This window comes from Lepidothrix coronata, unplaced genomic scaffold (assembly GCF_001604755.1).
Source record: "Lepidothrix coronata isolate B3197 unplaced genomic scaffold, Lepidothrix_coronata-1.0 Scaffold11, whole genome shotgun sequence".
NCBI classification, from domain to species: Eukaryota; Metazoa; Chordata; class Aves; order Passeriformes; family Pipridae; genus Lepidothrix; species Lepidothrix coronata.
This window is the reverse complement of record NW_016690191.1, coordinates 9,039,591-9,051,913: the sequence shown is the minus strand read 5'-3', so window position 1 is coordinate 9,051,913 and position 12,323 is coordinate 9,039,591. Positions and strand designations below refer to the sequence as shown.

The 12,323-nt window shown below is 44.0% G+C and overlaps 1 protein-coding gene across 1 annotated transcript in view; it reads right to left on the bottom strand.

Moving 5' to 3' along the window:
* The window catches only part of TNFAIP8L3 (TNF alpha induced protein 8 like 3), a 45,218-nt gene extending 33,957 nt beyond the window's left edge, over positions 1-11,261 (bottom strand). Inside the window, exon 1 of the mRNA XM_017805121.1 lies at positions 11,123-11,261. Coding sequence (XP_017660610.1) covers positions 11,123-11,174 — 52 coding nt within the window. The 5' untranslated portion in view covers positions 11,175-11,261. The remainder of the gene's footprint in view (positions 1-11,122) is intronic.
* Between the last annotated feature and the right edge of the window lie 1,062 nt (positions 11,262-12,323).

Here is a 12,323-nt window from a genome sequence, read left to right as displayed (position 1 = left end):
AGACAGTTTGCATTTTAGTCATTGATGAAGTGCCTAAGCATGGGCTTCTACTGTCTCTAAATTATAATTCCTATTAAGAAGTGTAACTACTGCTTTAATGTCAGTAAAAGAGGGGAAAGTGAAGTATTCCAAAATCAGTTGTTTAACATAATGGCACATGTGCTATCTGAATTCCATCAAATGTGGCTATGAGGAAATGGGAACTCTACAAATACAGAACAGCTTCTCAGTAACAAGTGTATATAATAAAACCACCTCTTGCAGTCTGTGGTTGCCTACATGGGTTGGTTATTTGCTATGTCTAGTCATGCTTTATTTCAGTGTTCAGCCAGAGGTATTTCACGTGCTCACTTCTAACTGCTTGTCATTGACTGCAGTAGCTTCAAGGAAATTAAATTCTGTTATATGAAAAGATGGAAAACATTGAATAATCTCTCCCACCACCATCCCCCTAAATTCTCTTCCTACACGCCACTTATCTCTTTCTTAATACTACTCTGCTGTTGCTAAGGCAGTATTTTGCTTGAGAAGTTCTGAAAGGTAAATACACAGAGCTCTAAACAGCTCAAGAGCAACTGTTACTCATCTTCTGTACGTGGATGGGCAAGTGTTGACACAGCTCTGGGGAATTTGAAAGCTGCACAGATATTTTGACTGCAGAATCAAGTAATGTGAGCGTGTGTCCTGCTGCACCACACCATGCACGTGGGGCAGGGCTGCACCAGGGCAGAGCTGTGCTCCCCCTGTCTGCTGGGCAGGACTGTGTCCCCCTCCTGTGTTCTGGATGATCACACAGATGATGCTGCTGACTGAGGACAAATGACATGGGTCTGACAGAGTTAGTGATCCAGAGAGAGCTGCTGTGGTGGAAAATGGGGGCACTGTTTCTAGCCACCTTGGTGATGGAAGATGAAACTTGGGTGTCAGGGTGGCTGCTGGGCCTCCACAGGGCAGGCTCAGCTCCAATTTGAGTTTGATTCAGTTCAGTCAGCTAAGTAGCAGAGTGAAAAGCTGAACACAGGTGCTGTGTTGGTGCTCTGGTGAGCCTGCCCATTCTTGGCAATTCTTGTGCTTCAGCTCTTTTCCTAAAGCCTCCCTGGGTGTATATCTGTGCTCTCATCCTCGCCTCATTGGCTGAGGAACAGTGCAAGAGTCATTCTTGTCCCAAGTGAAGAAGAGTTTACTTTCCAGAAGCATCTCTTGCCTTCACTGCCTCATCACAGCTGTTTAAAGCTTCTGATAACTTTCTAGAGGCAACTTCTGTGTACTCTTTTCTCTTTTTTTTAATGAAAATATACTGCTATTTTTTAAGAAATACCTATTTGAGTATGCTCAGGTGGGGGAGATCTGCATGCTGTGGTTCATCACAGTACTCTGCAGAATGGCTAAGCTCTGTCTTCCTTTACTCCTTGTAATTAAGCTGTGTCACTAGAAAACAGTGTCCTCCTCTGACCTCGTTTGATTAGTGACAGTCACAGGCAGCTCTGGTGAGAAATGCATCTCTCCCCTGGACCTGCTATTCAAGCCCAATGATTTGATCTTATAGGGGTGAAGATATTCTGTTTTTTCAAGTAGTTATTTGTTCAGGAATATACTCTGGAAATAACAGAGAAGCTCTTGTTATCTGTGGAGATGCTATTATGTTCTCACTTTCTGGCAAATATTGCATCTACATGTTTCAGCAAATCAAAATCAAATTAACTTTCCTGTTCTCAGCATGCTGTACTAATCAAGATGACACTGATTTCACTTGCAAGCCCACTGTCTGTATTGTTTGCCAGAGGAGGCAGGTTAGTTCCTCTGGCAAGGCAAAGCTGTTTCTAGTGCCTTTAATTAGAAAGACAATATCTTACTCCCATCAGTCCTCCCTTTTTTGAAATATAACCTGACAGCGTTTACTCCCTTCCATAGTGGCAGAAATCATAAACTCAAGAGAACTTGAGCAGAAATGAATTAAGGAAGAAGAATCAGATCAACAGTGGAAGAGTTGAAGCTTGGAGAAGAACAGCATATTGGCTGAGGCACAGGGAAATGAGAGATCAGTTATATGTTAGAAAAATGTGGGTATCTGGAGAAGGAACACAAATTGTTGGCATAAAAGGTGAGGGTGGGTGGAAAGAGAAAGAACTGAAAAACATTCTAAAGGTTAGAAGATGGAGAATATAGCCCAGATCTTGGTATCTGCCTTCCTGCAAGGGATGTAGCCTCGTTGGTAGCAGGGGCAGTGAATGGGAGGGTGCAACAAGGCTTCAGACCCGTCCCTGCCTTCTGCATGCTACAGCACAGGTCCTGTGCCAGAGCTCTTCTCAAAGCACGAGGCATTTCCACATGTCCTCCCAGGGTGCAGAGCCACTCACAGCTCCTGATGTAGTGAAAACATCCACTTTTACAGGCACAAGCTGTTGCACGTGGCAACGTAGCCTTGAAAGTGGTTGTTTTCTGGCTTTTCATAACTAGGCTTCAAAACACCTAGCACTGAGTAAAATCAAAAAGCTCAAGAGAAAGTTGTGCTGAAGTGAATGATGCCAACTAGTTAAAAAGAACCCTAGCTCACAGTTTGGAAATTGGCCTCAAAACTAGAGGGGATATCCTGGTCTGGAGGATAAAGAGATGCCAGCTGATTAACCACTAAGTATTGGGAGTGCTCTAAGCCCTCAGGCATCTGATTTAATCCAAACTATAAAGTTAAATCATGGAACTACGGAGAACATTGGTATTCATCTGTCCTTAAGACAATTTGTTCTTGGCTTTCCATCAATTCTGTATGATTTCTGTAAGGGGAAGTGCTTTGTGGAGAAGTGCCAGTGGTGACTGTTTTGGGTGAATATACGGTCTGGGTGTTTTTTTTGGTTTTCTTCTCTTGTTGTTGCTTTTGTGCTTGGTTGAGAGTTTGGCGTTTTTTTGGCAGGTGAGGAAGAGGTGGACAGGAGTGCAGGCAAGAGTAAACTCTCAGCTATATCTGCCCTGAGGATGCAAAGTGTTATGTCATTCCTTCTTATGCAGGATAATCTGATACTGACCTTTAAGAACCGGCATGGAAATAAATAGACTCTTAAAAACAAATACAGGTAAGAGACAAGCCACAGAAACCTCAGCTGAGGTCAGGCTAGGTTTATACAATAGAGGCTAATTTCTGGTACAGATGAGGTTTAATCACTGAACAGAAACTTGCTGGTAAATATACCCCGGTATATTTAAAGGGTGCCAGTTAGGCCAAATTGGTAAGAAGGGGCACAGTGGCACTCTAAGAGTTTGTGGAAGTGGTCTTTACATATACTTAGGCTTGAACTTTTAATCCCATTCATAAACCTGCAATTTAAGTCAGTATTTTTCCTCACAAATTCTTTACAGTGTTCTAAGAAATCCAGTAGCTGAGCATCATAATGACTGTGCTGATTACTTTTGTACCTACTACTAAACATTCTTCCTAACAGTGAAGATGATTAATGAAATAATATATAAAAATAGTGAGGCACCAACTATAACTTGCTTTGAAGTGAACATGAAGGTCACTCTTGATTCCTTTAGCCTACTTCCATCTCACTTCTGGGAGTTAGAGGGAAATGATGCACAAATACACAAAGTTAAAATTAACTTCAAGGAAATAAAACCTACAGATGTTCACCTGCCATAACACTATATGGCACAGAGCTTTTGTTGGAAAAATAATCTGAAAGATGGTTATCTTAATTTAAAAAAAATTAAAATATCCCCTACTTTGAAAAGTGCAAGAAACTTACATTTGTTTGATCTGCATCTGTCAGTGATCTGACCATGTAAACTATGTGCTCTAAAAGTAAATGGAAAACTATTTGGAAAGGAAACACTAACACAATAATAGTGTTAATACATTTCTCCAAATAGAAGGAGAGAAAATTTAGTTTTTCCTGCAACATGAGCTACTTGGATAAACAAAGTTAGTGCCAAAAATTAGATGCTCGTTGTTGGTAATGAGGTGTTCTGCTAATTTTTACCACTAGTGTTTCAGCAGATTACTTTTCCTAGTAAACTAGCACTAGTAAGAAGATCAGTGTCTTCACATGGTTTGTTTCATATCATAGATGGCATAATCTTCCTGCTCTGTTTTATGTTGTTATATCAACAGATGTTAGCCAAAATCTACATCTGGACAGAGGGTCAGTCTGTTCCTCTGTAGGGAGGCTGAACAGAACCAACTGATAAAACTTGACATAAACTAGCATCTGTACCAAGGATTTAGTGACCACTGGAAAAGGCAGCAAAGTGACTCTTGCTTGTTGTTCTCAGCCTTTTTCATTAAACGTGTCTGCTTTAAAGAGCAGAAAAATCACTGGCTACAACTAGTGTTTGAGCTCAGCTTGGCTTCTGAAGGTGATGTTTGAGGTTTGGGCAGTCATAGTTACTGCGACAAGTTAGTCTCAGCTTCCCATGAGTCTCCTTCAGCTACACCTGTCAGCCTATACACTAACCTCCCAGAATCTATCTGGCAGGGAGTTTTCTGCACAGACCATAAATAACACACTTTTAATTGGGCAAAGCTCCAAACCTGTGTCTGGACCCAAGACAGCTGCCCTGAGTGGGGTCCCCAAGCAGCTCAACAGTCTGAACAGCCTTTAGCAGACACCAGAAGCCACAGTAACAGTGAAGAATCTCTGCACCCTGCTCGGACCACAGGGTCTGTAAATAAACTGGCACAGAACCTGTTGTCCATGCATCGTGCTGCCATCTGGATGTAGCCTGCATTCTTTCCCACACTCCAAATGTTGTTTAATTCATACTGGCCACTGTTATCCTCTTTCTCATGCCAGGACATTTTGTGGGAGGCTATCTGGCATGGGCTGAAACAGTGCCAGGAAGTAAGTATATTAATAGATAAACAGTTTAGAGGATTGTGTACCACTGCTTGGGCTCCCAGCCAGGTCCTGCTTAGTTTACCAGATAAGAGAGTGAGGTCTCCTAGAAAGTTACAGGATTCTCCCACTTCCCTGGGACCTGGGAGGGCCTTTCACCCTAAGACTGATGTAGTGGGTTGAATGCAAAAAACCAAAGGCTTCTCAAACAGGCCAGGTCTCCAGGAAAACCTTCTCATCTCTCTGGCTGTTGTTCTTACTGGAGATTTATAACTTTGTTCTTCTATTACAAGCAAAATAAGGTGACTTACCCTTCCAACCATGACTCTTTAGTCTGTGCTGTAGATGAGATGAAAGGCTAAAAGATTTAGTTCTTCAAAGGAGAAGTGTGAGGTTTTTGAGGAGATGCACTCATTCCCTTGTACAGGTCATTCAACCACTGCCAAAATATCACATTAAATAGAACTTGCTCTCATCTCAGGCCTTTGGCAAGGCAGGCAGGAATGGTCAGTAATTGCTGTGTGGCAGGATATTGCTTCATATTCCTATTTATGAACTTCATCTGCCATAATAAATTCCCACATCAAGGCTTGTCCTTATCCCCCTATTAGAAAAAGCAGACACTTTCTGTTCACTGACTGCTAGCAGATCAAAACTTCAGGTGGGGGAATAGCTGGGTTTGGGGCTATGGAGAGCCCCTTAAAATCATCATTGCCTTAAGTGTAAAATCAGCCTCCCTGCCTGAGTAACAGGCCAAGGCTGGCTTCTGCATGCTCTTTGTGTGTCTGGTCTGGAGGGCACTGGTATACTCTGTCCTGAAAGTGAGTAGTACTGAACAAGAACATAAAATATTTGTGCACTAAAACAACCTAATGCAACATCCTTCATGTGCCTGCTATCCCTGCCTGGGAATGAGATTCCGCTTCACCCGTGATGACAAGTCCTTCTGAGGCCACATGTTTTCACAGGCCATCCTCTCAAGAGCAGGAAGAATCTATCAAAGCTACTGAAAAGTGTGTTGCCTCATGCACTGTCAGCTATTCCTGCTTAGCAGTCTCATCCACAGAGGATGATGTTGTACAGGTGAGCTTGGGCTTCAACCCAGAGCTTCATCAAGTTTGTATTTCCACTTGATTTTAAAAACAGAAGTCTGAACAAATTAACCTATTGAACTAATTTTTTTTTTTTGTCCAAGGTGCCCAGTCAACTTGGCCAAAGTATGATTATTTATGGTCTTTACTATCATCACAGTATGATAAGATTTTTTTTCCCTTTCAAAGCTTTTGCTTTTTCTTTTTTTCTGCTGGACAAAGCTCCCCAACTGGCAGACACTGTGCTAATGAGGGGTCTGTATGCAAATCGGCAGCCCAGGTGTTTCCTGGAGGGAACAGTAAAGATTTAAAAAAAAATAAAAATAAATCACCCAACCAGGCTCTTGGCTCACGTGCTTGCCCCAGCTGCTGCTCTTACAGGCAATTGCTGCCTGCTCATCCCAAAGTGTCTCCTGCCCACTCTCTCTTGGCAGAGAACCTTGGACATGTGCTTGCCTCAGTCTGCAGTGTGATCCGAAAAGCCCTGTAAGAGTTTGGTGTACAGGTTCCCATGGCATGCTAGTTCATGTCTGTTTGTCCATCTTTTTGTCACTTAGCTTTGTTTTTCCTTTATTTTCCAGCAGAAAGGGAAGGGAGAGCTCTTTATTAGACAGGTGTTAAAAATAATTTAATAAAAAATTTTTTTACTTTTAAAATTTTTTTCCAGCTTTCATATCTAGAACATGTTATCTACCACTTCTGCTGGCTTGTCTGAAGTCCAGTTAATATTATTGCATATCTGACTTGGAAATTTCTATGTAGAATCAAAACCAGGCTTTGATAAATCAAACCCCTCATTGTTCACACAAGTATTCCTTGGGGCAAAGTGTACCTTTTGTCGTGATAACCATGGTTCAAATGGCTGGTGGGATACTGCAAAAAGTTATACAATGCCTACTTGAACTCCTATATCACACAAGCATGTTACTGATGCCTCAAATAATTAAGTGCTAAATGCCTTCAGTGTACACTTTCAAAATCCTTTTATATTTGCAAGAATATATATGTTAGCTTTTGAATGGCATTTAACTCTGTGAAACATTAATTAAAATATGTAACAGGCTTAAAAGATTAACACCACGAAACTACCGGCCATTCACATAGCACGATAAATAATTTGCAGAAAAAAATATTTACTAAGCACTGCAAATCAAATAATGTTACAGCTCCAGAAAAATTATTTCTGTCTGCTGGGGCTGTTTTACAACAGCAAATAATGTTTAAATCTGCTGGGTTTTTTAGTAAGTATATATTTATTGTTTGGGGTAGAATTCAGATAATTTACCAAATAAATTTAAATGCATTAAGATCTTAGCCCTGTTGAAGACATGCTGAAGTCATATTCAGACTCCCACTGCCTTTGTGGCTGGAAGCCTGGTGATAAGGCTGTCTTCATCCTGTTATCCATGGCATTACACAAAGTTGTAGGCTCCACAGTGCTAAAACAAAAAAAATAAAATCCTGTCACCAGTTTAGAGCTCAGCTTGGAGCACAAGCTGCTCTTTTTCCTAGGCCAAATGTCTTTTGACTTCTTCCGTGGGAGGAAACCCGGAGAAGGGACAAGTGACAATTTGCTCTCCACATTATATTAAACTTCACAAAGATAATCTGTCTTGTTTCAAAGACCTTACAGGCAATTGAGCCTCTAGTTATCTTATGTTAATAGTGAAGCATAATAGTTCTGTGAAAATAAAACCAGAAATCTGTATTGTGACTTAGTAGCTTGTAGAAAGGCTTAAATCCATATTGCACAAAAGCTATATGGCCAAATCCCTGCCTATTCCAGCCAGGGAACCTAGGACAGGGCACATCAAATGAAAGTCTGCCACCTTTTTTCTCTTACATGCAGAATCTCCAAATCCACTGCAAAATCATTGCTCTTGGTGATGACCTGGATTTTTGTGTAATGTTACTCTGAAAGATGACATGGAGGATCATTCTTTCATGTGGCAGGATGCCTATGAGGAAGCTGAGGAAAAGGAGACCGTTGCTCTGTTGAATAGGTTTTTTAAAAAACCAACCTCTCAATAGGTGGACATTAAAAAAGGGAACAGTGTTCTATTTTAAGATTACCTGTTCAGTTCTCAAAAGCTCTTCTTCAGGATAAGAAAAGGAATGTGACTAGTCACCTCTACAGTGAGACTCAAGAAGGTTCACTGAGGGTAGAGCTAATAGCCATGTAACTTTTTTCTTTTGCATTACAATATATAAATTTCTCAGATTTGTGAAGACCTCTTTAATGCTCTTAATAGGAGTCTGTCTCATGAGTAACCGTTCTGAAAATCAAAACTTTTTGACCCTACAGACAACTGGGATGCAAAGCAGTAATAGATGGGTGTGGGAGACTTGTGGGAGCCAAGGCTGTGGAGCTGAATGTTCTTAGAGGTGTGGTGCTTTTTACTGTTTGTTTGCTTTAAAGTACAGCTAACATCTTGTACTGCTCACATATAAGGAGTTTTTTGTTTGTAACAAAGAAATATGAAGATGCTATTGTGACATGTTCAGAATAAACACAGAAAAAATACTTCTGCCTCCTTGGAGACTCGGTTTTAAGTGGGCTATTAAAGGAAGTGAGGCTGCTGGGATCTTGGAGCAAGATTCCAGCTGGTTCTTGGAAGCCAAGCATGTGTGGCAGTAGGTGGGGGTGTACTAGGTAGCCTCCTGCCCCGTGCACACCCATGTGAGTCTCAGGAATGGCAGGGGTGCTGTTCCATTGGGACATGGCAAAAGGCTGAATAAGTATTGCAGTAGTGCAAACCCTTAAACTGGTGATCTTCTAAACATCTGTGGTGCATTAGCACCATGGAGCCCTGGAGATAAAGTAAACTGTATCATGCTGGGCTTGAACAATTGGACAGTCTAAGCAGTGGGCAATGACTAAAAGGAGATTTAACTGTGTAAGATTACACATTTGCTTTACAAATGGGGAAGTGTAACGACATGTAATGAAGCAAATAACCTGAACATTCAAGTTGCTGTCACTTTTGATACCAACTCCAGGCTGTTCTAAAATCAGTGGCCAAAACTGAACCCTTACTAGGAGTTCACCCCAAATATTCCTCTGAGGTACTGTGCTTGCCCTATGAACCACAGGCAGACTCGCCCTGGTCACTGGGATCTGTGAGGTGTGCACCTCCCTGAACAAGGTGGTGACTGAATCCCACACTACAACCCCTCAGCTTCTGTGCCTGCAGCAGTGACTGACAGCCTGACTACTGAACGCCCACGTACGGAGCGATGCTGCACTGTACATATGGCAGAGCACAGAAAAAAAGACCAAATGAAATCCAGCAAAAATGTATTTTTCCAAAGAGGATGGGGGGCGTGCAAACAGCAAGTAATTCTGTAGTGCAGAAAAAAAGATTGCAGCTGGTTAAGACAAAACAACCAAGTTTTCACTGTATTCCAGTTTTATTCTACTGCATAGGCATCTGCCATGTATGGTCAAAATACTAGATTTTTCTTCTCTTAGCACAAAGAAGGAATAGAAAGGAGGAGAGGAGACTGATGAACATCATCTCTTGGCAGCTAGCAAGTGATGACATGAAAAGCACTTATGGCAATCTCGAAGCATGGTTATTTTTAATTTATTTAAAAGAAAAACCTATCCAGAACAGGAGTAAGTTGCTGGCAGGGAGCTATGTTATATTAATTTGTTTATAAATCTAATGTTTGTAACTTGCTCTTCATGCATGTCTTGGAATATTTATCTGGATGAAAAAGTATAGCTGTTGGTGGTCTTCGCTAATAAGTTCAGCCTAACAGAGCTCTGTGAATATAAGGAGCTCTGTGACCTGTTGCTAGTCTTATTTCATTCTCTAGATCTCAAGTAAGAAAATACAAAGCAAGATATCAAGAGTAAATACCCCTAATATTTAAAACTGAGTTGGATTTAAGATTGTGCTATAAAATGTTCTGCTGGGAGACTAGACAAGATAACACTTATTTACCTCATAGCAGTGATGAACAGCAGTAGCAAGTAATATTAATAGGACAGTTAAAATATTTCCCCTGCTGTAGTTAGAATACTGTTTGGTGTTGAAATCTTTCCTTTTTGAGGGTGCAGGGAGGTATGAGCTGTGATAAAGTACTTGTCTAAACTGGTCTGGTCACGGTGAAAAGATTTTTCTCAAAGATCTTGTAACATAACACATCAGCTTTCTATTTGGATTTATTATAATCACTAGGACTATTTCAGACATCATTCCAGTTGTGCTTACTTGCATCTGATCCCAGTTAAATGGCTTCAGAGAAGATGCCTGTGACTTCCACCATGGGAAGCCGGAGGTCAAACAGGTCCTTTCTGCACCTGGTCTCAGTGACAGCCCAGCATCTGTCGTGTGCCAGCCGTGTGTGTGACAGCCCTGCAGGCCCTCTGCTGCGGGCACGGTGACACTGCCACCGACCCCGGAGTCGAACACCCCGAGGTGTCCGTGGGGAAGGGGGTGACCGTGAGCTCACAGCAGATTTCGGGACCAGCACCGGGACTGTGCTGTCCTGGCAGAGCGAACCCGCCTCTGTGTGCGCTGAGTTCCACACAAGTTAGTGTTTCTCAGCTACCATGTGTGCTGGATGGCCTTTGGCTACGGCACATCAACCATGGTCTGGTTTGCGTAGGACAGAAGAACGTGGAGATTTGGAAATGCTAGGAGGGATTTTTTTTTTTTCCTCTACCGTCTCATCTAAGAACTGTGTGCGCTGCAGCAGCCAGACAGTATGTTTTTCTGACAAGTTAGGACTTGAAAGCCCGGGGGCCCTGCGTGCCAGCCCCGGAGGGGGGGGTCTCTCTAGGCGCAGTGGTCCTGGAGCGACAGCGGAATAGCCATGACCAAAACCTCAAACTTTGCACCCTCTGGATATAAAGCATCACATTGCGCCAGCATTGCGATTTAACTGGCTTTCGCGTCACAGGCGAGCTCCTCCGGGCAGCCCTCCCGTACCCCGGGCAGCCGCACCCCTCCAGCCCGCGGGATGTCCGTGCCCGAGCGGCGGCCGGGGCAGGGGAGGGGAGGCTGCTCGCCTCTGCTGCTCGGGGCCGCTGGAGCGGGGCTCGCCCTTCCATCTCTCTGTCCCATCAGCCTCGCAGCGCTGCCCCGGAGCTGCATCAGAGGCAGAGAGGGGGTCCCCGACGCGTTCCTCGGCGCGGTCGCTCCGGTCCCACCGCTCGGGTGGCTCCGGTCCGTCCGTCCAGCCCCCTCTTACCTGCGGGCGAGACCGGCTCGCCTTCGCTGAGCTCCCCGGAGTCCGAGTCCATGCTGCGGGTACCGGCGGGGCTGCGGGACCGAGGGGCCGGCGCTGGCAGGGGGAGCGCCCGGAGCCGGGGAGCGGATCCCGCTGCCTCCTCCTGCGCTCCGAGCGCTGGGTCGGCGCCACCGCACGCGGCCACCCCGCTCCGTGCCATTGGCTGCGGGCGGAGCGGGGCCGGGCGGGCGCGGCGAGGGCGGAGGCAGCGGGGGCGCGGCGGAGGAGCCGCTCCTGCCCCGGCTGTTACACAAGTTGGGCTGCCCGGCCCTCGCCCGCCGAGCCCTGCGGGGATGGGGGATAACTGCGGCTTCCCCGCCCCGCAGGTCGCTCCAGGGGAAGCCACTTCTGGGCGCAGAAGTGGCTGAAATGACAGTCGTTTACACTGCCATCGCATCTCCCGTCTGATTTTTTCCATGACTCTTCTTGTGGGCATCTCCCCTGACCTTCCAACTTGTCTCTTTTTGCTGGCTTGGTCTCCTTAATGATGTGTCCTCAAAAATTAGTGATTAGAACAGTGGAGGCCGATGGGAAAGTGTCAGTTCTTGTTGGGTTTTAGTGCCCAGAAGTATATTGAAGGACTCAGTTCCACTGCTGCCTGTTTGTACGTTTTACTGAGGCAGACAGTGCAATATGTGGTAGATGAAAGCCATGTCATAAAATTGATTTGAACTCCTGAGTCTGAAAAATTTATAAGTTGAACTCTGCAGGCTTTGCTTCTGCCCTACAAGCTACTACAGTCATGAACCATCCCTTAATTCAGATGATTGAGGCCACTTTTTCAGCTCTGAGGTTAGGCAGATCTTTCTTCCCCTTTGCTTTATTTTCTAGTTTTTCTTCCTGTTATAGACCAAAATCACTTTTAATTCTAGCACAGAAGTCCCTAGACAGTAGTAGCAAGAGTACTTTTCTAACTGGGAACCAGCTGCTATACTGAAAGAGACCTTGAAGATCCATTAGGCATATCTATAGATATGTCACATCCTAAAAGCCAGCCAATGCCTGCAGCATACTCAAACTCCAGCCAGAGTTTTATGCCTGTAGCTGTAGACTACAGATATCTTTACTCTGTGACTTTCTCCCCCAAAACCACATAGATCCTTGTTGCTGGAGAAAGCAATGTCTGGATGCTGCTTTGAGGCTGCATACAGCAAATATCTAT